We start from the raw sequence: 27,893 nt of genomic DNA on the forward strand, positions 1-27,893 counted from the left end.
AGCTTCATTTTCGACCACAGTGTACCCATCTTCTGATGATTAGGTTCTTAACGTGTGTATGCCTATCCCAAAGGATAGCTGCCATGTCTCTAGGGTGAACTTCCTCAAGATATACAGTTTGTGATCACAACCTTGAAGGGCATTTAGCTTAGGTATACTGATGACGGAATGGCTCCATAAACCTGGAAATGAGTTAAGTGTACTCCAATGGCTGGTAAAGTCATCAGGCCTAATCTATATACGGGTGTGATGGCAGGGGATTCATAGCACTAATGTGAAAAAGATAAACCTTCTGCAACCATCTGATGCCATTACTCTATAGACTATAAGGTCCCTATGATCTATAAAGGTCCCCAATGATTTTGGTGGGACTGAGACCTCTGTAATGTGTTTTGGAATTCACCCAACTCTCCATTGACAAAAGGTGTCAATGAAGCAAAGGGTCAGGCATGTTGGATTTCAACAGCCTAATCATTTTGTTTTCTGGAATATAAGCCACCGCTATAGGTGTCTGGCAGCAGCTTTCTTCTGTCTCCAAATTCACAACACATAAACTAAAGAGATAACTGTCTGACAGCTAATAGTGTATGAGCAGCTTAAGGAAGGGAGGTACCCAGTATAGAATAGTGTATCTACCCTGAGTGCGTAATATGTTGTACAATACAGTGTAATCTGCAGGATCATACTGGACAATGACGTACCTGTGTCTGGTGCATTTGAACCAGTTGAGGATATCTGTGCAGCGAGTGTAATAAATCTGATCAAATGGGTGAGCGTACGATTCCTGCACCGTTACAGCATAGCTGGAAGAGAGAAGAGGAGGAGGTTAATGGATTCTTGAAACTTGGAAAGATTTTCGTGTAGATCAGCATTAGAGAAGGCTGTAATCTCATCAAAAGGGAAATGCTCACAAAAATAAGACTTAATTACGCTTAAAATATGTGCTGTTTCGTCTGCAACCACATTTTCTAGCGAATGTCACTGTAATCTTCCAATAACTATTAGCAAAGTGACTAAAGACGGGGCAGAGAGAGCAGCCATTTCTGGCACTTTGACTCAACTGTTCTTCAGACCTGTGTGAGATAAAATTAACTCATATTTATTTAAAGAGTACCTGTTATAAAAAAAATAACTTTTGACATGTCATCATACCTGTCAAAAACTATTGATCACAGTGGGTCTCACTGCAAAGACACACTGTGATCAGGAGATATAGGCTGGTAGAAAGTGTGGCAGCGGGGCGATCCACTCCCCGGTCGGCCACTAATTCCGACAATTCCTTCTCATAGGTTTTCATTTTCAGAATTGGCTATTACCAAGATATGTCTAGGGAGTGGATGGCGCAGCTTCCGTGCTTCCTCCCCAGTTTTATCTCCTGATCACAGCAGGTCTATTGACAGGTACTCTTTAACTTTATGTTGGGGTAGCCATTGACTATATATATATAGAGATGAGTGAAATGGGCTTAGTTAGGGTTTGCATGAAGTCGAAGATCAGCTTTTGAATCCCGCTGTCTGCCTGCTCAGTGGAGAAGGTGGAGGACCACCTGCACCTGGAAAACAAGGATACAGCCATGGGCTTCATAGGAGCCCTAACAAAGCCTGCTTCGATTATCTCTAACTATATACTCTTACTGTCCTTCTTTTGATGGTCTTTGTGTACCCTATGCAGAATACCTGTACAACACCCTGCCCAACTTAGGGTAGTTGTTGCACTTGCACCCTGCAAACACACCCCTTGAGCGCTGATCGGTGTCTCTAAATATAATGTGCAATACATACAACTATTTTGCCGTCATCATTGACAGAGCTCGCTCAAAGTAATTCCAGAACGGAATGTCTAAAGGACTAAGAAAAACTTCTTCATCTGTACCCCTTGTTGTCAATGCAAGAAATAACTTTCACATTCACATCTGTTTCTAACTTGTTTGTCAGATAAGGTTCGGATTATTAATAACTGGTGCATTAATCTAACACCATATAACCGGATGTCACATCAGCATAAAATGCAGCATCCTCTATAGCTGATAAGTATCACAACGCATAAGCAGGTGAATTTGAGGGCGCAGACATAAAACAACACACCTCTACACATAGAACAAGTTCTCAGAATTTTGATATACAATCCTTCATCAATAAACAACCCCCAGCTAACCAGCTTATGCTCCCAGTGCTTTGCGTCTACTGTGCACAGACCGCTTTGATGCTGCCCCACTCAAGGATTAGCTTCCACCGCCCGGCATCTTACTTCTTGAAAGTCTTTTCCTGGATTTCGCAGCATTTTGTTCTCTGTGTAGTACAATATTTGACATTCCTGTAGCATCAAGGAGAGACTGATGACATTCAGAAATGTGAGTTATTTTATATTTTATGATAGCGTAGAAGGGCCCTCCCTATTCACAGCCTAATCTTTGACCCTTCTCTGTGTGAGATATTACCAGCTAAGTAAGAAAGTCGTCCTGGTCAGTGGAACCAATCAATTCTGGTATTTCATTTTTGTTTCTCCTCGATTGGGTGCCTGCCACTCTGCCTCTGCTTTCCCAAAATCAATACCTTCCATTTGTGATTGGAATAAAAGTTACAAAACATCACCCTTGCATTGCACCAGCTCAGCACGCTCTGCTCCCAATTCAAAGTGGAACCTGAAGTATAGACTAACATGGAGATGTGAAGGTCAACTGGCTATTCAAGGAAAGCAACATTCAATTTCAAGAGCACAGGCTTTCCAGTCTTCCACTGTACAGTTTTCATTTATTCATTCTGAAATACCCCGCATTCAACACTTGCCATAGTTAACCTCTTAAACAAACCAAAGTTATTGATATAGAGGTTCAACGGGGTCCAGAGAGTCACGCAGTACATTTCTTTTCATCTGTTTATCCGATTCTCTATTATATTGCACTATAGAGGTCAAAACATTCTCTGAACAAAAGGGAGTGTATGCAGCCTACAATTGAATACACCCCACCGATAACAAGAATAAATGGTGATTATAGCTAATGCCTTGCTTTATGTCACATACTAACATTCACCTAAATATAAACTGAAAAAAATTTAAAAATAGGTGTAAAGGTCCAGGCGGCACCAGGAACACTGTGAACAAGTAACAACTTACTATACAACTGACAACTTGATCACCAGCTAATATAGCAAAGTGTGGTCATATATAAATGTACAGAGCACCACTGGGTTAAAAAAAATACTTTTCATTTACTGTACCAGGGCCTATAAAGAGTTGGCTTTGTGTTAGAAAGTGAGGAGATTGTAAATAGCAGATCAGAGTGTGGAGAGGCAGAAAAGCATCCAAGTCTTCAGGGAGGGCAGATCACATAGGAAGTACTGTACCAGCAAAGATGATGCCAGGAATTTCATGCTATCTGCATTGCCTTTGTGTATCAGAGTGTAGACACAGAGGAAAAGACACGTGGCTTTCTGCATGGGAAGGTAGTTAGGGCACTCCTAGCATCAATGTCTGTCAGCATGAGATAGAGGAGAACCCTCATGGGTTATAGAAGGAGAAAGCAATCCAGGAATTGGGCTGTGGTGTTAAATAAGAGCTAATAAAGGCAGCAGCATCCTGGAACCACAAGCCAGTAAGTATTGTCACAAGAGAAAAATCTGAAAGTAGGAGCAGGTTGCAAACTGCATATCAGGGAGTTTAAAAATTAATAATAAAGAAAAATACTGTGTCATGCAGGAGTCAAGCTTGATATTTTAGTGTCATTTCAGAGACTAAAGAGACTTCACGAAAGAAAGCTGTGGTTTTGTTGATATTCAGGAAACCTAGTAATCATCTGATAATAGGATCACGGAAGTTGTCTCATGAACACAACCCCACCCACACGGTTTCGTTCATATATGATAAATGCAATTAAATGTAATAAGAATCATAATGGACTCTAAATAAAGAAATAAACAACAACTGCCAGCTTTAAGTCCCTGTTGCATGGTGCGATCTTTGGGGGCAAGCGAGCGCCGACCTGAGCTCGCTTGCTCTTCGTTCCCCACTCGCTGCCGCTGCTATTTCACATGCTGACAGCGAGTGGGTAAGTGTAGAAGGGTGCGGGGAGCTGGCTCCCCGAATGATCTATGGGGGAACCCATAGTAGTTAGTAGGTGTGCAGATCGTTGCTATCTCAATCATTGCTCTTTTAACATGTTGAAAGACAACAATCAGCCAACATTGTGCACGTCAGCCGATTGTTGCCTTTTATTAAACTAAGCAATTAACCACCATAATGGCCGATAATCGGCCAAATGCGGCTAATAATCACTTTGTGTAATAGAACCTTTAGGGTGACTTCACACACAGCTTTTGTGTGGAGTTTTTTTTCTGACCTCCAAAAAAACACCAGAAAAACTAATAAAGATTATTGATTATAAAGATGATAAAATTCCACTGAAGTCTATGGAAGACTAATGCAGCAGTTTGCAGGAAAAAAAAAATAATAGTCAGAATACTGTGTTTTAGATAAACTGCCACAGAGCCAAAAAAAAATGCTAGAGAGGAGAAAAAAACGGCACCAAAAAAACAAACATGTATGTATGGTATATCATAAATGCCAATGACTTACAGCTGTAGAAATATGTAGACGACGGCACTTCTGTGGCGGTGGTGCTCGAGGTGAGAAAAACGTTCAGATATTAGGAAGAGCCCGGCACTCACCAAGTAAATTATGCTTCTTTATTGTAGTGTAGCAAACATATGGTGCAAGGACACGTTTCGGCCAAGCATGGCCTTCATCAGCTTAGGGGTGTACAATGCAGTAAGGTCACCAACAGGTATATATACATACCAGCTGGTGATGTACCAGGTACGACCCCTTGCCTATCTTACTATTGTAGCTGCTGTGATCTTCTAGCTATCTAGTATCTTTATCTGTCCTACATATTGCCTGTATACAACATGTTGTGCCTATTTGTATATTATTGTAACTCTTGTATATATTGTACATATTGTATATACTGCTGTTTACTATATGGTACGCCTACTATGTATCTATACGTGCTTTACTTTTGGCCTTGAGGTGGATGCACCGCCACCTATGTGTCCGCCACACCTGTCTCCCGTCCTACTCCACATCCTAAAACAGATCGTAGTCCTCAGAACATTTATAAACTCTACATGGTGACTACCAGCTCCATCGCAGTACCAAGACTGAGCCCGACATTGGCATATCCACACTCTTCTGTTGCATCCGGATGTCCCGCATCTCCTGTTCTCACCGAGCAGCTGACTGCCACAAGCAGTCCGATCCGCGCACCTATACGCATGCGCCGACGGGCATACTCTGTTTGCTGACAGCAGCGCTGTAACACGGCTCTCCCCTCTGGTCATGGACCTCACTTTGCGATCGGAGCAACTGGCCCACTCTGTACCGCTCCCCCTTGACCTGCTTTATGATATTATCATCTGCCGTCTCTAGCAATATATTTGTTTATGTTTACATGTACTTCCTATGCGTTGTATACTCTTCATTATCATGTGACACATGTCCCGTTGTTTACTATGTTACTCCCCTTCCCCATTGATGTTTTTTCCCGTATTGTTTACTTCTTGTCGTCATCTCGTTGGCCCCGCCCACTTCACGACGTCATCACGTTGGCCCGTCCACTTCATGACGTCATCACGTTGGCCCTGCCCCCATGTACTTTGGCGTTTTTTTGTTATGTATATATACCTGTTGGTGACCTCACTGCATTGTACACCCCTAAGCTGATGAAGGCCATGCTTGGCCGAAAAACGTCCTTGTACCATATGTTTGCTACACTACAATAAAGAAGCATAATTTACTTGGTGAGTGCCGGGCTCTTCCTAATAAATAACTTACAGCTAACATCTGGCTGCGGGTGTTTCTGCTCAAATAAACGCCAAGGCGGATTTTGGGCATTTTTGCAAAAATTTTAAGCTGTATGAAATCAACCTCAGCCTGCACCTCTCTTTGAACCACCACTTATTTGTAAACTTGTACCAACATAGTTCTAGGATTTTTATCATTGTGGAAGAGGAGTTTTACAGTCGGTGTGTGAGCAGGTCTTTGCACTTTTGCACTGAGTGTCTGGGGATGTTTCTTTCTTTTCTCATAAAATAATTTTCCCTTGCAGGGAATTTGTTGCTGCCAAACAATTCAGCCATTATTTTATGAATACATTTGAATGCAGAAACATAGAATAACAATGGTACAGAAAGCCTAAGAGGTCCGTCAAGCCTGCTTTTCTTTTTATTAATTGCTTACTGTTGACTTTATTAAATCAGTTGTCTGGTCCCAGATTCCACTTGAAAAAAAAAACTATAATCATACTTTTATACCTGGGCTTCACGTTTCTTTTTTGAAAATATATAGAAATTATATAACATAGAAATATTCTTGTAGAGTAATCTGATTCAGTATTTCATATAATGGATAACATCCCTACATGCAGCAAATATAAATGCAGTGTAAAGCATGGAGGATCGGAGTACTGTACAAACAATACAGCTAATGCAATCAGCAATCATGGCTGCATATTAACAGAACATGGCTTAAAGAGCCAAAGAGAATGAATAAGTAAGCATCACCCATGGGTAGAGCCTGAAATATCATGTTTAGTCCCACAACTGGACATCTGTTACTCTATAAAACCTGTTTCTGAAGCATCAGAGAACAGTCACACCACAGATGTTTCCATTTAAGAAATTCGAGGCATTTCCTTTAGGTTTCTGTCATGGACTATGTCAGGATTGTGCAGTAACCTGATGTGAACTGGGCCTGTTTTTACTTTTATGTGCCACAGCTGCTTGCTTCTCAGCTTCCTGGCCATGCGGGAGTTAAACTGATCACTGGGAGGCTTGATTTATGCAGTTGAGTAGGTCTTTAGACTGACTGGTTTCTCTGCCTACCTGGAACCTGGAAGATCAGAGCGCCTGTCCAATGAGCATCCGGACCGGGCTCTTGTTCAGCATAAAAGAAAGCTGAGGCAGTCTCCCAGCGCTGGCTATTAGGTTTCATACCCTGGTCCCAGCTCCCCCTGTCTATTCCTGCGCTCTCTGTCATAACTCCCTCTGCTTGCTCAACTTTGCTACCTGACCTCTGGCTTGACTTTTTGACTATTCGATTGTTACCTGATTTTGTACTGCGCTGCCAGTTTGGTTCTGACCTTGCTTGTTTGACTATCTGCTATTGTGTTTGTTTGTCTGTCTTGTTCTGTGTGCACGTATCTAGTACAGGGAACATCTTTGCGGCTGTCCAAAGCTGCCTAGGGCTGTTTGAGGCAAGTAGGTAGGGACAGTTGGTGGGTTCAGCATCAGGGCTCACTGTTGTGTCTTATCCCTACCTCCCCTGTCCTGACAGAATAGCCAGCCAGCTGGTTTTGCCTCACGGATGCCATGACCACCATAGTGGACCACATGCAGCAGCTCAACACCATGGTGCAGGAGCTGGCTGAAAGGGTCCAAGAGCAGGAGATGGACCCCCAACAGCTTGCCATGACCTCCCAGGTACCTCTGAGCCTTCCTTCCAGCTCCCAGAGAATTTCAAGGGGGACAGGAAAAGCTTCTGCACTTTCTGGGAGGGTTGTAAGCTGTTCTTTCGACTGCCTTCTGGAGACGAGTCAAAGAGGGTGGGCATTGTTTTGTCCCTCCTCCAAGGACCACCTCAGGAATGGGCCTTCTCCCTGTCACCTGACTCCCCCGACCTGCAAACAGTTGACCGATTGTTCTCCGCATTGTCCGGAGCGACAACTAACCAGGTTACGGCAAGGTGAACGTCCAGTAGATTACTATTGTTCAGAGTTCCACTTGGAACGACTCCACTCTCCGGTTCCAATTCCGAGCCGGGCTGAGTGACCGACTGAAAGACATTTTAGTGGCCTACCCAACCCCTGATACCCTTGAGGAGTGTATGACCTTGGCCATAAGGAAAAGTCTGTGAGAGAGGGGGGCATAAGAAGAAGTCTGTGAGAGAGGGAGGCATAAGGAGAAGTCTATGAGAGAGGGAATCATAAGACGAAGTCTGTGAGAGAAGGTGGCAAAAGGAGAAGGCTGTGAGAGAGGGGGGCATAAGGAGAAGGCTGTGAGAGAGGGGGGGCATAAGGAGAAGTCTATGAGAGAGGGGGGCAAATGAAGAAGTCTGTGAGAAGGGGGGCATAAGCATCTATCTAAGATGTGGCAGAAGTAACACTTGATGAAGGCATAAGGAGCTGTCTGGGAGAGATTGGGAAATAACAGTTTGCATTGCCTGCTTATGTCACTATTTGTAGAGTGTAGAGTATACTTCTGATACCATGATTTCTAAATTACAGTATTCGAGGGCAAGGGGTAAGACAGCAGATAGAGTAATAGTATTAATAGAATAAACTAGAGCATGCTTGAGTGCGATTTTTCACCATTTGAATGCTGGTGGCTACATGGATACAGCCATAGACTGCATCAAACTTCTTCAACCACCGGTATTTAAATGGCGAATGATCGCTCTCAAGCATGCTCAAGTTGTGCTCATCTCTTGTACTCAAATAATTTGACTTAATATGGTGCCAAAAAGCTTATTTTTTCCTTTTCTAAATTACATAAAAGTAGAACAGTAAGAACTATGTATTCTCCATCATCCAAGAAAGCACACAACAGAATAACCCAATAACTCTTATGTTTCTACTTTCCATATAGCATAACTCATAAGGTCTCCTCAGCTTCTCCATGCTTTACACTGCATTTCTGATTCTGATGTTAATACTCATTTGATTATGCTCCTGCTAACACTACTTACCAAAGCCCTTTCTATCAGCAATTCACTAGCTAGTCTCATCTCACCAGGGCATGTGACACTGTCATATAATGTAAGCTGTTATTACAAGGCGTGAATTCAGATTTCTACTATGTAACATGCATAATAAAAAGTGATATTCCTCCTTTAAGGGAAGCAGATGGGCTATTTCAATGGCACGGTAGGTACTATATTCAATGGCATAAAAGCATAGGAATAATACAAGGAGTGAGATTTCCAGAACATAAGAAACCAGCTTAGCTTTTGTATGAGAAATCTGCTTTAATTAATGAAGGAGAAAGATTAATGAAAAGTGGAACACCTGCCAACAAAACAATCTATTCTCTGAGATGGATATGGCGCATGTTACCGCCAGCACAGGCTCAAGCTATTGGGTAGAGGGAAGGCTCTCTGTCTACACTGGTTATTTAACGGAGGACAGGCCTGACACCTGTGAGGCAATTATAGGAATTCCAAATTACTAACCTTTTCAGTCCTTTACATCTTTAGCCAGACTGCTGAGAGCCCTAAGTAACAATCTGGAATATATTATGAGCGAAGAAGCAAATGCAGATCAGATCAGCAGCTTAATGGTGCGTTCACACCTACAGGATCTGCAGCTGATTTTCTGCAGCAGATTTCATTTAAATAACTGAACACAGCATCAAATCTGCTGCAGATCTGCTGCGGATCCTGTAGGTGTGAACGCACCCTTAGGCTCCCTTTGCGCAGTTTTTTTCCTGTACCTTTCTTTTTTGGGGTCTTCTAAAAATGTCCAGAATTTCTTTAAAAAATGTTTTGCAAGTGGCTTTTTGGGTAATTTTTATTTCATATATTTATGGTATATTTTTTACAGTATTTTTAGATCTGCTATAAAAGAGACTGACATTTTATACAGTGACCTTAAAGTGGAAATACTTTGGACAGGTCATAGAACCTAAACGGTCAAAACATTTGACATGTCATAGAACCCATACCAATCGGGAGAACGAGCTGGGAGAAGCCCGCACTGCAGAGTGTCCTCTCCCAACTCTGTGTAAGAAAAAAAAAAAGTTTGGCTCCATAGAGTTACATTATGGGCCTGGCTATTTTTTTTCTAACACAGAGCGGGAGTTAACACACTGCAGAAGCCTCCTCTCCAGCTTGTTCTACCAATCAGTACGGATCTGATCAATCAAAAAAAAGTTTTCCCAAATGATAGTGACCCTTTAACCCCCTTATTTTTACACTCTTATTTTACAGTTTAAAGGCTGCGTTCACACTACGTAAATTTCAGTCAGTATATGTATATTTTAGTTAGTATATTTCAGTCAGTATTGCAACCAAAACCAGGAGTGGATTAAAAACACAGAAAGGATCTGTTCACACAATGTTGAAATTGAGTGGATGGCCGCCATTTAATGGCAAATATTTGCTGTTATTTTAGAACAACGGCTGTTATATTGTAATAATGGCCGTTATTTACTGTTATATGGCGGCCATCCACTCAATTTCACCATTGTGTGGACAGAGCCTTTCTGTGTTTTTAATCCACTCCTGGTTTTGGTTGCAATACTGACTGAAATATACTGACTGAAATATACGTAGTGTGAATCCAGCCTAACAAGCAATCAATAAATTGCATATACTGATCTATTCTATGCCATAGCATAGCATCGATCAGTGTCATCGGCGATCTATGCATAGAGCCTGCCTGAAGTCAGACTCTATCCATAGATGGCCAATCCAACAGGATGGAGGTAAGTGTATTACCCCCGCCCGTTGGTGCAAGCGAACGGGACCCCCGCAGCATGGCTGCGGGGTCCCGATCACTCAGTGAGAGGAGCTTGTCCTGTCACTGAGCACTTTAAATGCTGCGAACGCTTTGCATTGCACCGTTTGAGGGGTTAATGAGAGGCAGCTGCGGGACCGCAGCTGCCTCTCATTATCCTCAGCTCCCGGGACACTGATGTGTGCGGGGCCGCTCTCACTGCAATAGTCCCGCACACATCAAACCCCTTCACAGTCAGGAACATATATGTACATTGCTACTGCACGGGGTATGTGCAGTAGGAACGTATATATATACGGATTGCTGACATGAATGGGTTAAGAAAAAATGAACTGTGTTACAATGTAGCACATTTATTAAGAGGCGCAATTCTCCCAACAAATTTCTCTTTTATTTTCACACTTCGTCCTACTAACCAAGTAGTGTGCACAAAATTCTGTGCCTTTTTACATCCTGCTCACCTAATGGGCGGGCGCTCGGGAACATGGCAATACAGAGAGGAGGCATAAGTCATGGCAAAACTCATGACAAAACGACACCAGGCTCAGATTCCCTGAATGTACTAGGAGGCACTCCCGCTCTTGATAAATGCTCCCCATATTGTGTACCAAAATGTGGCACATATTTCTTTTAGGGTGCCTTCACATGTACCGGATCACAGCTTTCATAGATTTCACGCAAAATCTGCGATTCCCGGCCATGTCATTTTGTATGGGTTTACATACACACAGCGGGGCTAATCTCAATCAAAAACACAACAAAAGAGTGAAATATGCAACATAAATCTAAAGTTACCCTCAAAATTTCTGCCGCATTTTATTCCTGTGGGGTAAAATATAGTGCCAGTTCAGGATTATTAATTAGGCTCAATAAAACATTTCTTTTAAATAGAATTCCAAAAGTAATTACTTTTTCTTTATTTTTTATTTTTAACTTTTCCATTTATGTAGCTATAAAAGACCTGTTTTTGCACTATGGATCAATTTTTAATTAAATAATTTTGGGGTTATATAAATTATTGGTTAGTATTTGGGGGGGGCAGGATATTATACTATGTTTTAGTGTATTTTATTTCTGTTGTTTAACAAGTGATTTATATAACATGAGATTAAGGCGGCAGGTTTGGGCCAATGAACCTGCTGATATGAGCCAGCCGCTCTTCACCTCAGGATTCCCGGGCTGTACTTCTTATGGCTGTGGGTCCGGTATAGTGGCGCTTTCTCCTAATTCCCAATAAGCTAATTAGCGGGTTCTGAGCATTTGGGGCGTTCCCCATGCGTTCGAGCACCCGCTCGCCCCGCCTAGCCTGCCCCCTCCCGGTCCGCCCACTATACATGTTCATATGTGCAGGCCGCTTGCATGTGCAGGGAGGAGCCTGTAACAAGCGGCCTAACTATGCACATATTTTCCTGCTTCTGATATTACACATATCCTGAATGTACACATTATCACTTATACTGTTTTGCACGTATACTGTTCTACAGTAATTTTTGATATTTTATTTAGTAAAATTAGCAAAAATTGACAGTTGTGCAAAAAGGTACAACTTTTACACTAGTTTTCTGATGAAAACATTGATAAATTCTCTATGTTTATTATAAATTTACTATATAGATTGTTCTGATTGTGGCAATAACAAAATAAAATACAGTAAAACCACTTTGTATGGATTTTTTTTTGTTAATGTAAAACACTTAAAGAGTTACTGTCACAAAAATAATTTTTGAAAGTCATCAGGCATGTCAAAAGTTCTTGATCACAGCTGGTCTCACTGCTGAGATCAGGAGACATAGCCGAGAAGAGAGTGCAATAGCAGCACAGTCCACTTCCGGCTACTTATTTCAACACTGTAGTCTCATAGACTTACATTGTCGGAATTGATCGCTACGGGTGCACCGTCCCCCTGGCTATATCTCCTGATCACAGCAGGTTTGAACAGTGAGACCCGTTGCAATTAATAACTTTTGGCAAGCCTGATGACATGTCAAAAGTTATTTTTCATGAAAGGAACTTTTTAATTTTTTTCTTAATAAACCATGGCTTTAACATCTAATCAAACATATAATGTGATTATATCTTTGAATATTGAACCAATTTGTGATTTTCTAGTAAATACTGCATTGATGTTATCTGGACAATTCTATCTTTCAGTAGTAAGAAATCCACAATATAAATGCAAAGGAAGGAAGCCTATATGCTGGTCTTATTGGTATACATGTATTCAGTGAATTACTAAAAATAGGATTAATATCGTTGGTGGTTTGTAAAGCAATATGTAGCAATACTTACTAAAAGAAATTGCCAACATTTCATCAAACAAGCCCAGCAGCTGTCTGGACCGACCAAAGTTGTGGGTGTGCATGTCTTTAGGGCAAACAGGAGATTATATAAAGGCAAACATAGAACATCTCTCGTTGCCATAAACTAATGCAGTAGACATTATGCTTCTTTTACTTTTCCCCCCAAGAAAAAAAGAGACTGCTTATTTCTTTAATGGCCATTTAAAAAATTGCTCAATTGTTTTCCTCTGCTAAGTTAACGGGGTATCCCGGAAATATATATATATATACATCATTTTTTTTCTACACTCTTTTATATAGCTTTATAACTTTGTAAAATAACTAAGAGGCAACAGGGCTCCTCTGCTGCCACCAGTGGCTGTGTTGGGAACTACAAGGCACAGGTCGATATAGCTAACGCTTTTATTTTAATGCATATTAGCATTAGAATTGACATTACAACTGGGGGAGCAGCCTGTGTCACTAGCACTGCAGGCGTGGCATAATGAAGCAGAGTGAGCAGTGACTAATGGTTATCCCTGCTGCAGCTTCAGCGTTCTTCACACAGGCTGCTTTCCCAGTTGTAATGTCTATTCTAACGCCAAAATGTATCAGAATAGACATTAATTAGTAGTGGCTCAGCATCACTATTGCTGCATGCAGAAGCATCAGCGATATCTAACTGTGCCTGAACTAGGGCTTCTGAATCCCTGCAGTTCCCGACACAGCCACTGGTGGCAGCAGAGAAGTCATGTTGTTTCTTACTCCTGACCAGTGCTTCCCAACCTTTTCCACCTCGGGGCATCCCTTAGAAATTTTTTTTTAGCTCGGGGCACCCTTACTAAATAATGTTCTACACAATATTAAAACCGCCATTTAGTGACTCACAGGTGACGTCTTCTTTGATCCGAGACCTTACTTTCTCTTTTCCTCTCCATGTGGTCCAGAACACCGTGACGATTTCTTCCAGCAACAATTCATCTCTTCAGAAACTTTTAGGCAGACATCTTAGGCTGCACACATTTCTAGCAACTTACTTCCCTTTTTCCCTCCTATAGCCTCCCAAACTGCTGTGTACCCCCACACAATATTAATGCCCCCTGACGTGCCCCCTTATACTAATAATCCCCCCTACTGTGCTCCCACATAGTAATAATGCCACATGCTGTGTACCCCAATACAATAATAATGCCCCTAATGTGCCCCTTATACTAATAATGCCCCATGCTGTGCCCCCACATAGTAATAATGCTCCCTAATGTGCTCTCCATATAGTAATAACACCCCTGCTGTGTCCTCAATATATTAATAATGCCCATGCTATGCCTCTTATACTAATAATGCCACATGCTGTGCTCCCACATAGTAATGCCAACTGTTGTGCCCTCCATATAGTAATTATATACCCCCTAGTGTGCCTTTCATCATAATAATTCCCCCCATGCTTTTCCCCTCAGTATAAATGCCCCCCTCCCTGCTCTGCCTCTAGTAGTAATGTCCCCAATGCTTTTCCCCTCAGAATAAATGCCCCCTGCCTGCTCTACCCCTAGTAATAATGTCCCCCATGTTGTTCCCCCACCTGCTGTGCACCAATAAAAAAAAAAAATCATACTCACCTAACCCGGGCTGTGTGGCTGCAGGGAGCAGCTCTCCTTTCTCTTCTGGCTCCATCTTGCAAGCCGCGGGGACAGAACCTCCGGCAGGAGTGATGACGTCACATCATCACACCTGCCGGAGAGGTCAAGTACCGGCGTCCAATAGGCTGCAAACATTAAGTGTTGTTTGCCTATGGGATTGAATGTAGGAGAAGGATGTTGACAGGTCCTGCTTTTACATTCTACTCAATTGAATGTTCCGCCCGCTCCCTATGTGATCGGTATATCCCTAGAAGCTGACCGGCCACAGCTTCTAGGGATATTAAAGTGGCAGTGTCACATTTCCCACGGCACCCCTGCCGGGTTCTCCTGGCGCCCCAGTGTGCGGCGGCACCCCAGTTGGGAAACGCTGTGTTACTACATGATTTTTGTGAATACACTGCAGTGCTGCAATGAAACTCCAACATGTGTGAACACAGCCCTAATTTCACTTCAGAGTTTTGCACAATCAGCGAAGTTGCAGCAGCTGTTTCTGGCCGGTCAGAGATGGTGAATCACTCAGGGGATTGGGGGATTCAGCTGCGCCTCCTGTGACATCACACCCTGCCCCCTGTCTACATCAACAGCAAACACACACAAAGTGAGACAGAGGCATGGAAGATTTGTCTCCTAAGGGGGAATAGCAGAGGGAGCAGGAGACAATGTGGATTGGGACAGGGGCCATTTTTCTTAATTTCCTGGATTTCTATGAGCTACCAGTGTGGCAGTGTGGTTTTCCTTATGTGGAGTTCCCCTATAATATGTTGCATTACTGTATAAATAACCACTTTCTGTTTAAGGATCTCTGTGGGGCTGACAAAACCCACCATATTGGAGAGTGATGAAGAGGATTTGTCACTCAGCTGTTGACTGATTGTAGGAGGTTGCTAGGGATGGTGTGGGCTGGAAGGTACCTGGTGCTAGTATGGAGGAACTTCGCTGTAATGACCATGTTCCATGACCATGCTGGAAGTTGAAGCTGTGTAAGTCTATATACTGTATATGGTTAATCATGAGTAGTGTCTAAGGAGCCTGAGTTTGGAGTGCTGCTGTGGATTGCTACTGAAGAGAATGGTACTGTCAGTCAGCCTGTTAAGTGGTCAGTACAGAAGGTTTCAGGCAGAGAGGTGGCATGGATCCTGAACGCTGTTGTCCACATAGAGCCTAAGTGAGAAGGCTCTTGACTGGCAGAAGTTTGGTGCACTGTCCCTGTTAATTCAATGACTTCTCTAATGGTGTCAGAGTTTTTAAGCTCAGGGGCATTAACAAGAATTGCATCTCATGTGTTTCAGTCATCAGTGGGGATTCTAGTTCACAGATATACACAGGATTTACCTCCTGACATGTCTCAATGACATATCACAAGACGTTTGTGCGTCGACCTTTCATTTAAAATTGATGGCGGTGCGGTTGCTTTTGCAATGTGTTGGAAATTTTAATCTTTGTAAGCAATTCCTGATCTGTGCACGGGTAAGGTTTTTTTCTTAGCCAGTAACATATAACACCGTTGTAAAGTGCAGACTTGCATCAGCGTAGAATGTGATCAGGGTATAGCACGTTATGGAGGGCAATGCAAATACTGACTGGACGGGTATATTACCCACATGTACTATCCACTATTAAAAGCACAGGGGATCATAAATACACCCTAAAGATTTCAGAATGTATCTTGTTCTTACCCTGAAAAGTTGCTATACTGCTAAAAACAATCCCGGCCGTGACCACCCATGATCACCTATAAGTTCCCTGCCAAGCAAAGCTTCTTATCTAACTTCCTAGACCGCTGTGTTAAATGTAAAAGTGTGGGGGGTAGGAAATTTGGGATAAACACAGTAATAGGTTTCGAGTATAGTTAGACCTCAGGATAGCATATTTTTGCATCCTGTTCTTTACAAGATTACATAAGAAAATGCAAAAAATAACCCATAAGATCTCATTTTCAAGAGGAAAGAAAACAGCATCCGGCATCATTTAATGTACTGCTGCATCCTGTTTTAATGGTAAAGTTGATGGGAGAAAAACTTTGAACAGGAAACAAAAACATTTAGTTTTGATGTAGTATTTTATGTGGCTTTTTAAGCCAAAACCAAGTGATCGTAAAGGATAGACTAATTCCTTATTTTTGGAGTCGGGCCCCTCTATGTGAGCCAATGGCACTAGGACACTGTAGACATGGAGTGGTCATGGTAATAATATATTTGGGAATCTCTATTTCTGATGTTGACTCAGATCAAGGTTTTAAAAAGAGTCTGTAAATGCAATTTTTTTTATTTGAACCCTAATTCATGATAATGCAGTGGTTTGTAACGCTGACCAGACTTTACCCACTAGAAATAAAATGAATGCTAATGTGCAGTCATTCATAGCAACAAAAGCAATTTGCTTTTCTTCATCAAGACCAGGTTACACAAGAGCAGGCTGCAGGTGTATGATTTTTTAATATGTATCACAACACCCATGCGCCGGAATAATCTACTATATATTTTAGTCAATTCAGCATATAAAGTCAATAATGGTTTAAATATAGGCAATGGGGGTATTTAGCAAAAGTTTTCTGGCCCAAAAAAGAGTCGCTCTACAATTGTTCCTTCCGAGGCACCTAAACATTGGAAATGGGATGGACAGGTACCGCCTGCATTGGCTTCAATGGCCCAAACATAGTCCAAAAAGGATTACATTCAGGTCATTTTCTGATTGAACAAGTGGTTTGTCTCAGACTCAACCTCAATAGTGTAGGAATCTATTGCAGTCAATGGGCCCCATGTCTATCCATTCCCATACTGTTTGGTATCCCAGTTTGCCAACATATAAACTTCCCAGATGTGTGAACCTATCCTTAAAGGGAATGTGTCATCAGAAAATCATCTATTGTTTAAATCAAGCTTGTTAAAGTATTTTCCTTCCTGTTCTGTGTGTGGTAATAGAAAGGGTAATGGGAAGTAGTTAGTACAGCAATAGTAGAAGACAATAGCAGTGCAATGACCCAATGGATTGACCCTGTGGAATGACCTCTTTAAAGCTCACAGAATTTGCTCAGTAATTTTTAGAGATGAGTGCAACCCGAGCATGCTCGAGTTTGTCAGAGAAAGGAGGTCTCGGCATTTTATTACCGGTGACTGAAAAAGTTGGATACAGCCATAGGGTGTTCTGGAAAACATGGGGCCTGGCCCCATACACCCAGCGGATTCGCTGCATGTATGGTACCCATTTAGCTTCACAGTACACGATCCGCAGCGGGATAAGAGCTAGTAGAGGTTTTGCTGAATTGCTAAATATAAGGACAGTAAGACATTGCAAAATTTTTGTTTATAAGCATACCCTCGAGAACCAGGGCATGCAGCTGTGATTGTTTTTAGCCCATTGCCGCCGTCCCCTACCTTCACTGTCTGTTGCAAAGCAGCTACCTGCAGGACATGAATAGTCATCTGCCGCCAACCCTGATGTTCCCTTCCGTGGCCGTCACTTGCAAATGTGCAGACAAAGCATCACCTACCGCCATCGCCTTTGTCCCCTGCCGCTATACCATATGCGTCCTTGCTGTGCTGTACAAATGTGCTATGGTGAGCTCCCCCTGGTGGCCAGAAACAGCCATACCGTACGCTCTATCCCTGCTGTGTGTGCAACATGTGAATTATTCTTCATGGAAAAAAGACATCCTCTGAAAATAAGACCTAGCGCAATAAGAGCAAAAATTAATATAAGACACTGTCTTACTTTTAAGGAAACATGGTATTAGGATGCAGGGACTTTCACCCATTGGAACAATCCTATAGAAAAACCTGTTTAGACTGCAGTCAGGAGAGTAAAGAATAAGGACACTACGCCTGGTGATATTATGGTAATATATCCTTTTCCTGTTAGTTTGTAAAGCTCCTATTTATCAGTAATGGTATACATATCATGGAAAGTAATTCTGCTAACAAGCCATGCCGAGCTTCTTAACACAGAAGAGGGTAAGCTTGTCATTATTATATAACCCACTAATCCTGTTACAACACATCTGTACAGTGTAGACTTTACCTCTTCACAATACATTATGCAAGTAAATGTGTAATGATCTTTAACTTTTGATCACTCTGAAAGGATATAAGTGGCTTAGAGGTTGACGGCTTAGGCCTAAGGTATATACGGCTTGTAATCTTGAACAAATTGCTACACTTTATGCATTCAAACACTTTATATGTAACACTAGAATGCAAAGTACCAGGAGCAAAAGAGCCTGTTCTCTGATGCCACGGGAGGTAGCATTAATAAAAGACCAAAACAGGATAACAAAGAGTTAATCTACAAATACCTCACCCTTTATCTCCTCTGACAGTCACCACTGACCTCTCTGAGCTCTGATTACAGGGTTCACCCAGCTCAGTGCCTGTAATCCTCTGTTATCTGCTTTCTGCTGTCGGCTAACTCCATCCTCCATTCCAGCCTCTAAATGGCGCTCTGTCCCTTTGGTGGCTTGCCCTGTGCCCATATGGCACATTATGTCCACATGTGGGGTATTTTCGTACTCAGGGGAAATTACCCTACACGTTTTGTGTTTATTTTCTTTTTTAACCCCTTGTGGAAATGGAAAAAAATCAAGGCCAGACCAACATTTAGTGTAATTTTTTTAAAATTTTTACTCTAAATCATTAATCTTGTCATGATTTTTTCATTTTCACAAGGGGCTAAAAGATAGAAAAAAACACAAAATGTGTAGAGCAATTTCCCCTGAGTATGGAAATACCCGACATGTGGACATAAAGCGCCATGCGGGTGCAGGGTAAGCCTCCAAAGGGAAGGAGCGCCATTTGGCTTTTGGAGGCTGGATTTGGCTGGAATGGATTTCGAGGGGCCATGTTGCATTTAAAACGCCCCTGTGTTGCCAAGACAGTTGAAACCCCCCACAAGTGACCCCATTATGGAAACTACACCCCTCATGGAATGTAACAAGGGGTGTAGTGAGCATATGGACCCCACTGGTGACGGGCACAAATGTGGAACAATGTGGCGTGAAAATGAAATATTACATTTTTTACACTATAATGTTGGTCTAGCCTTGAATTTATCATTTTCACAAGGGGTTAAAAGAGAAAAAAAACCACACAATGTGTAGAGCAATTTCCCCCGAGTTCGTAAATACCCCACATGTGGACATAAAGCGCCATGTGGGCGCAGGGCAAGGCTCCAAAGGGAAGGAGCGCCATTTGGATTTTGGAGATTGGATTTGGCTAGAATGGATGTCGCATTTACAGAGCCCTTGTGCTGCCAAGACAGTGGAAACCCCCCTCACTGCACTCCTTGTTAGATTCCTTCAGGGGTGTAGTTTCCAGAATGGGGTCCCTTGTGGGGGGTTTCCAGTGTTTTGGCAGCACGAGGGCTCTGTAAATGCGACGTGGCCCTTGAAATCCATTCCAGTGAAATCCAGCTTCCAAAAGCCAATTGGCGCTCCTTCCCTTTGGAGGCTCGTCCTGCGCCCGCTTGGCACTTTATCGCCACATGTGGGGTATTTCCGTACTCGGGAGAAACTGCGCTACATGTTTTGTGTTATTTTTTTCCTTTTATTTATTTGTGAAAATGAAAAATTGAAGGCTAGAACAATGTTTTAGTGTAAAAAATACTTTTGTCTTTTTTCACGCCACATTGTTGGGAAAATCTGTGAAGCACCTGTGGGGTCCAGATGCTCACTGCACCCCTTGTTACATTCCTTGAGGGGTGTAGTTTTCTAAATGGTGTCCCTTTAGGGGTGTTTTTTAGGTTTTGGCACCCCAGAGCCTCTGCCAACCTGAAGTGGTACAGTCAGAAATGACCAAATATAACGGAGCCTGAGGCTTGTGGTTGCGTCCAATAGCGCAATAGTGCCACATATGGGGTATTTCTATAAACTGCAGAAACGGGGCAATAAATATTGGGGTGCAATTCTCTGGTAATAGGTTCATAATTATGAAAAATATTGGATTACAATAAAATCTCTGCACAGAAAATTAAAATTTTCTAATTTCTTACACACTTAGCTTTTATTTCTGTGACTCCCCTAAAGGGTTAAAAAACTTTCTGGATGTGCTTTTGCTGAGTCTGGGGGGTGCAGTTTCTGAAATGGGGTGCTTTGTGGGGCTTTCTAACATACAGTCTCCTCAAATACACTTTAAACCTGAACAGGTCCCTAAAAATATCTGATTTTGAAATTTTACAGAAAATTTGGAAATTTGCTGCTAATGTTTTACGCTTTCTATTGTCTAAAAAAAATTAAACATAGTTTAATAAATGCCGCCAACATAAAGTAGACATGTTGCTAATGCTATTTTATATATAATTTATGTGGTATAACCATTTTCTGTATAAGCAGAAAAGTTTTAAAGTTGGAAAAATGCATTTTTTTCACAACAGGAAACTAGGAAGTGATTAGAACCATGGGTGAGACAAACAGTGCAGAGATGTAAGTTACTTTACTAAAGAACACCCCATCTGTACTCCTTTACATAAAACTGTGACTTCACAAATCATCTGGATTTCAATACAATTATATATCAGAATACTGGATACTGAACAGCATAAAAATCCTATAGGACAGGGGTAGGGAACCTTGGCTCTCCAGCTGTTGAAAAACTACAACTCCCATCATGCCTGGAAAGCCAAAGCTAAATCTTTGGCTGTCCAGGCATGATGGGAGTTGTAGTTTTGCAACAGCTGGAAAGCCAAGGTTCCCTACTAGAGATGAGCAAACCGGGTTCGGGTTCGAGTCAATCTGAACCCGAACGTTCGTCATTTGATTAGCTGGGGCTGCTGAACTTGTATAAAGCTCTAAGGTCGTCTGGAAAACATGGATACAGCCAATGACTATATCCATGTTTTCCACATAGCCTTAGGGCTTTATCCAACTTCAGCAGCCACCGCTAATCAAATGCCGAAAGTTCGGGTTCGGATCGACTTGAGCATGCTCCAGGTTCGCTCATCTCTATTCCCCATCCCTGCTACAGGAAAAGCAGATCAGGAGCTCTCCCTGGTCCTGAAACAGCCAGTATACACTGTATTAAGAGAAGTAGAGAATAAAGACATAAGCCTGGTGGTATTATGGTAATATATACTTTGCCTGTTAGCACCCAAGGCTTTCTTTATCAGTGATACTATACATGGCACGGAAAGTAATTCAGTTAACAAACCATGTCAGGCCTCCTACCAAGCAATAAGGTAAGCCTGTCATTATTATGTAACCCGCTAATCCTGTTACAACACATCTGTACAATGTAAGATTTTACTTCTCCACAATAGATTATAAAAGCTAATGTGTAATGATCCTCAGGTTCTGATCACTCAGTAGGAGACATAAGTGGCTCAGAGGGTGACAGCCTGGGCCTGAGGTATATACTATTTGTAATCTCAAACAAATTGCTGCATTTCATGCTTTAAAAAAGAAGCCTTTATATAACACTGGATAATTCCAATAATACAATCTGGGCATCACATTACATAAAACTATTGCATAAAATACTGGTCTTGTAGGGATAAATAAGTCATTTGATGTTATAGGGCTGAATTGTGCATTGTTATAAGAGGTTTGCCACCACTTGTGAGAATAGAGATTGCTATTTTACTATGTCAAATCACAGACAACCTAGTGTAAAAACTCAGCTACATCTGTATATCAAGTGGCTTCTACTGCACGTAGGGCTCATGGTGTGTAACCTGGCTGCCCAGGTTACACACCATGAATCTTATTAGTTGGCATTGTATAGAACATTAAAGAAGCATTCAGATTTTTTTTTATTATTGTTCTCCCAGCTGCAGGCTGCCACATATACAGTGGTTTGCAATAAATATCAACAAAAATATTTCAGGTACAGGTACACAGACTTTCTCTCCTGCATGTAGCACATGCTAAGTTCCACCTCAAGTTTCTGTGTTCTGTCTTGCTTTATCTCTTACTAGAGACAGTTTAAACCTAACAACTGGTAATGAAAACCATATTACAGAGAAGGGAGACACCAAGTGGCCTAAAGCTGTTTTACACTGATATAGAATCGTTCTTGGTAAATTGAATTACGAACACATTAGGAATCACATTGACTGTTCAATGAAGAGAAGTAATTTGAAATGACAGTGACTATTTAACCATTAATACATCCAGATTAAATAGAAGAAAATCAGTGCCATTGCCCTTTGCAACCAACTGGGCCCAGTGTATACAGTGCTTGCATTGTGCAGGTTCATACAGCATGGTGAAATAGGGGGCAGTTGGCATCTGCCTTATAAGCGTTTTTGCCTTCCTTTGGATTATCACAACACAAGTTATACTCATAAACTAAGTAACTATACGCGTAGGCAACTAAATATCTTTATATAAAAATATGCTTGCTGCTTTCTGCCCCTGTCAGATATGAAGCAATGTAGAAGGACACCAATCCATGTCATTAGAATAAGAAATAAACTCAATTTTTGTGACTATTCATGGGTAAAGTGAAGTACCTGATCTGCTTGCTGGCACATGCCCCATGTATTTAATTAGACAGAATGTGAGGCATCTGCTCATGTTTTGTCCCTATTTCTATGTGAGATGAAGTTTTACTTGGTGACTTAAACTGTTTATTAAAAGCAAAGAAAACTAATCCACCTACAGAGGATAAGAAGACGGTGTAGTAGGGAATACGATGTACAGAAGAAGCAATATATACGTCAGTTATCTGCATAATGTATTCATGTTCTCATGTAAATTGTTACTATATTTTCTATCCCTTAGTGGAGATCTAAAAACAAACACTAGATGAGAGAGTTGTATCTCACCTGTAATATGATATATTATAGACATTGTACTGACCTTGCTGTCAACCATATTGATTAAGAAAGTCCTTTATATTCTTCATTCATCAACATTTTGTCACCATTCTGCTAATTCAAGACCGCACATGGCTATCACAACTATATACTTTATTACAGTACACCATATGGGAGAGGTAATAAAGAAAACACTGTCCCAAACATGAAGCCCTTTATTCAATTAAAGGCATGCTCTCATAATAGGGTAAAAATACAAGACCTTGGGCAGTCATCCACTGTATAACATATATATATATACATATATATATATTTATTGGGGAGATACATTGTTAAGGATCAAGCTGATACAAGTGGGGTAGTGTTACAGCAGCTATAATTGACAATCTATAATCAATACTAAACTTCACAGACATTGCCAGCATAAAGGTAAGAAGGCTAAAAGTATCTCCTGCAGAACACAGACTAGAAAACATTAACATTATCAATACATTGAGGCAGATTTACTAATGCTGTTTAATTCTTAGACATTGCAAAGCTAGATTAGACAGTCTGAAAAGGCACCTGGTTTATCAAAGTTTCGTATACTGGTCCTTCTCAGACTGTGTAGGCCAAGTTTAGACCTCCTATTAGAATATTTTTTTTACAAAAATCACACAAAACCTGAGGACATGGGTGGTGCTGTTTTAGCAAGAAAGTAGCCATGTTTTTTTTTATCCTGGATGGCCGCTTTAAAACAACTCTGTACCCACAATCCCCCCCCCCCCAAAAAAAAAAAAAAAAAAAAAAAAAACACTTTAATCCAAGATCTGTTCTGTGGTCTGTTTGGCAGGTGATGAAGTTAATTGTCCTAAAAAGCAAATTTGCAGCCCTGTGTCAAATTTGGATGGCCTAGACTGTCTGTGCCCTAGGCCTACACCGCCTCTCGGTCCCTCCTCCCCGCCCTCTTCACCTTTAGGAATGCCCCAGGCAGGATTTCTCCTATTCATCACTTGTCTGAACAATGCACATGTGCCTTTACTATCCAGCATATGTGCAATGTTCAGACAAGTAATGAGTAGGAGAAATCCTGCCTGGGGCATTCCTAAAGGTAAAGAGGGTGGGAAGGAGGGACAGAGAGGCGGTGCAGGCCTAGGGCACAGACAGTCTAGGCCACGCCAGTTTGACACAGGGCTGCAAGTTTAAAAGTTGTTTTTTTTGCACAATAACTGCATCACCTGCAGGACATATCGTGGATTAAAAGCAGCTGACAGTACAAGTTTGAGGGGGGGAGGCAGATTGTGGGTACAGAGTCGCTTTAAGATGTACACGCCTCCAAGCTAGCATGGATTTCAGCTGCAATAAATGCTAACTCTCTGGTGTATATTGTAGTAAATTCTGCCTGTGGCTAGGCCACACCCTTTTATACCATGCTCCACACACTTTTATAAAACTGGTGTGGCTGGTGTAAAAGGCAGAAAACACATATTTTTGCTTAAAACAAGGTTAACAAGTGACTAAACACTGGCTTAAAGCCTTCATAAATCCTCTCTGAGGTTATGTTCACACTTTGGAACATGCTAAGATATTTTCATCTATCCCATTGACTCAGTTCCATTGAATTTCTAAAACTCAATCCATTGTCTGCCCCAAGAATTGACATGTCAATTCTTTGGGCATACGGCAGATTAAGCTTGAGAAATTCATTGAGTCAATGGGACATGCAGAACTTCAAGCGGAGTCCGCTGGGCAGCCTCTACTTGAAATTTCCTTGCGTGTTCTGTATTCACATTTTCCGTGCTCAGTTCGTACATACATTCTGTGTCAGTACAGTAGTGCATCGATTTAAACATTTTAGAGTTTCCGGCATCAAAATGAATGATGATGCCAGGAACTCTAACGTTCATTCCACTGAACATTGTACGTGATTACGGACCATGCACGGAACGTGTGAGTTTCCAATAGTAAATCTGCCCCATTACAATATAAAGATAAGCCAATATGAAAAGACTCTCAGTAACATTACCTTTCCCAGTGGCTGCAGACATTGGGATCCTCTGGATTTAGCAAAACAGCAGTTCCTAGTACTAGGCACAAGATGAACACCTTGACAGTCCATCCCACTGCAGCAAAAAGCTTCATTGTGACACCTAAAAGAAAAAAAAGTTATTAAAATGGTGACCACTGATGAAAGCTTTGAGGCCTATTTTTCCTAAATTTTATTTAAAGGGAAATTAACAGCACGTTAGAAGGCCCTACTCTGCTAATACGCTTTTGAAGAGCAGGAGATGCTGAGAATGAAGGAAAAAAGGTAAAGCGCCATTTTCGTTAAGGGTGCCTTCACATGTACCGTATCGCTGCGTATTTATCAATGCGAGTTTCTCGCACATAAATCCACAGTGATACTGATTGCTATAAAGTCAATGTATGTGTATTCTCGCTGCGTGTTTGGTGCGATTTTGATGCGTGTTTGGTGCGATTTTTTACATGCGAGTTTAGATTTTCACATGGGAGTTTAACACCACAAAAAACGCAGCTACTTTCGTGCGAGTTTCATGCGAGTTTCGTGCGATAAATACGCAGTGATACGGTAAAGTTTGATATAATGTAATGAATCTAGACACATTCGGGGAGATTTATCAAACATGATGTAAAGTGAAACTGGCTCAATTGCCCCTAGCAACCAATCAGATTCCACCTTTCATTCCTCACAGACTATTTGGAAAACGAAAGGTGGAATCTGATTGGTTGCTAGGGGCAACTGAGCCAGTTTCACTTTACACCATGTTTGATAAATCTTCCCCATAGAGTAAAAGTATACTTTCAACAAATGTCTGACATGTCATAGGGGCTTGTCAAAAGTTTTGGACAGTGGGAGTATGGCTGTGAGCATGGTGACATATGGAGCCATAGATAACACTCTACTTGCATCTCTCAAGAAAGTCAAGCAAGGACAATGACAGCAGAGAGCAATGCAGCACTCCATTGAGCGTTCTTGTCCTTTTGTTTCAGCAAGTGGTGCTGATCAGCTGGGGCCTCACCAAAGAAAACCTATGACATTTCAGTTCACTGAAACTATATGTACTGTACACTGTAAAGGGAATCTGTTAGCTTTATATCATGCTCAGAGTTGCACACATGTGTAGATAGGTAGATACAGATGTAGCCAGACTTAACATGAGATGTAGCGAGGGTTAACTTGATCCCTGACTCAACAATTGTGTCAGGGAGCCATGTTAAGTCAATTAGAAGGCCAAGTTAAATGCGTTATTGTGATCAAGTTAACCCTGGCTACATCCTGTATAACAAATTATACCAGTCTCTGATTTACAAAGTTTTCCTTCCTAGCGCAAGTTTCAGAAAGGCAGTACTAAGCTGCAGCATGCATGCCTCCTACATCCACAACCCCTACCTGACTTGCATGATTGATGTACAAGGCTCAGTGTGGTAAGCCAAGCAGGATCAGGGTTGCAATTTTTAGCACCCTATGGCTATCTAAGCTAACAGGACCATGGGAGGCTGTGGCCACTGTAAAACAGACACTAAATTAGTGTATACCCGTATATTATAGCCATGTGAAAGAGTCTAAAGCTATGATCATACAATAATCAAAGTTAAATAAAAGCAAAATATGGCAGTCAAATACTGTAGGTATACACTGCTGCTTTATTTTTAATCCGGTAATGTGCTACATTAAACTCTATAGAAACACAGCCCTCTATGCACACATTGTTAAAAAAAAGTTTTTTTATTTTTCTTTTATAATGTTTGCACAGACATTTTTCCATACACTTTAATGTACCACATTATTAGTTAAAAAAAAAAACTGCAAACTGCAAAAAAAAAAATTTCTTATTTTTTTTGTAGTTTGCTTAAAAGTTGTCATATTTTTATTAGTATTACAGGTGGTAGTACATTAAAACTGGTACTATCTTCTAAGGAGGAAACTGAATTACACAAGAAAGCCTTTGTGAAAAACAGATGAGATATGCCTGACATATGGATAAATATACATATATTAAACACATTCTGAAAACTCAGTGGGCCACATGTATCATCCGGCGAATGGCTGATTTTCGGCGGAAAGTGACGATTTGCGTCTTTTTTTAAGCAAAAATGGCGGATTTGCGAATAAAATATTCGCAAATCGGCACTTTCCGCCGAGTACGCCAGGGGGCGGAAAGGGGGCGGAAAAGGGGCGGAGAGTGGGCGGAACGGAGGGCGCGGACTCAGAGTCCGCGCGATTTATCATCCGTTCCGCCAAAATGTACGCCGAAAACCTACTCCAGTCCTCAGCTGGCGTAGGTTTTCGGCGGTGCGCAACGGCGCGCACGGGATTTATGTAGAGGCAGTCCGCCTCTACATAAATCTCCGTAGCGCCGGAGCTGCGGGGGCATTTTTACGTCCGGCGTAAAAAACGCCGGACTTAATAAATGCCTCCCAATCTGTGTTCTACATCCACTAAACCTATAAAGTAGTACTTTACTTTAAACATATATGTGTTTTACATGCCCAGTAAAGATGAGTGAACAAGAGCGTACAGCAGCTGAATACCGGTGGCTGAACGAGTTGGATGCAGCCAATGGACTTTTCCTGGACTCCTGCATCCAACTTAGTGAGTAATCAAATGCTGCATGCTTGGGTTTGGATGAACCACAGTCTACCAGTCCCATAGATAGATAGATAGATAGATAGATAGATAGATAGATAGATAGATAGATATATATATATATATATATATATATA

The 27,893-nt window shown here is 41.5% G+C and overlaps 1 protein-coding gene across 3 annotated transcripts in view; it reads right to left on the reverse strand.

Annotated features, from left to right (window-relative positions):
• Positions 1-27,893, reverse strand: part of MEGF11 (multiple EGF like domains 11) — a 426,707-nt gene that overhangs the window by 226,454 nt on the left and 172,360 nt on the right. For all 3 annotated transcript variants that reach the window (XM_069985852.1, XM_069985860.1, XM_069985843.1), the window contains exons 2-3: positions 25,174-25,297; positions 702-803 (exon numbers count right to left, since the gene is read on the reverse strand). In XM_069985852.1, the coding sequence (XP_069841953.1) occupies positions 702-803; positions 25,174-25,289 (218 nt within the window). In that variant the 5' untranslated portion in view covers positions 25,290-25,297. The remainder of the gene's footprint in view (positions 1-701; positions 804-25,173; positions 25,298-27,893) is intronic.

Source organism: Dendropsophus ebraccatus, chromosome 1 (genome assembly GCF_027789765.1).
Source record: "Dendropsophus ebraccatus isolate aDenEbr1 chromosome 1, aDenEbr1.pat, whole genome shotgun sequence".
Classification (NCBI taxonomy): domain Eukaryota; kingdom Metazoa; phylum Chordata; class Amphibia; order Anura; family Hylidae; genus Dendropsophus; species Dendropsophus ebraccatus.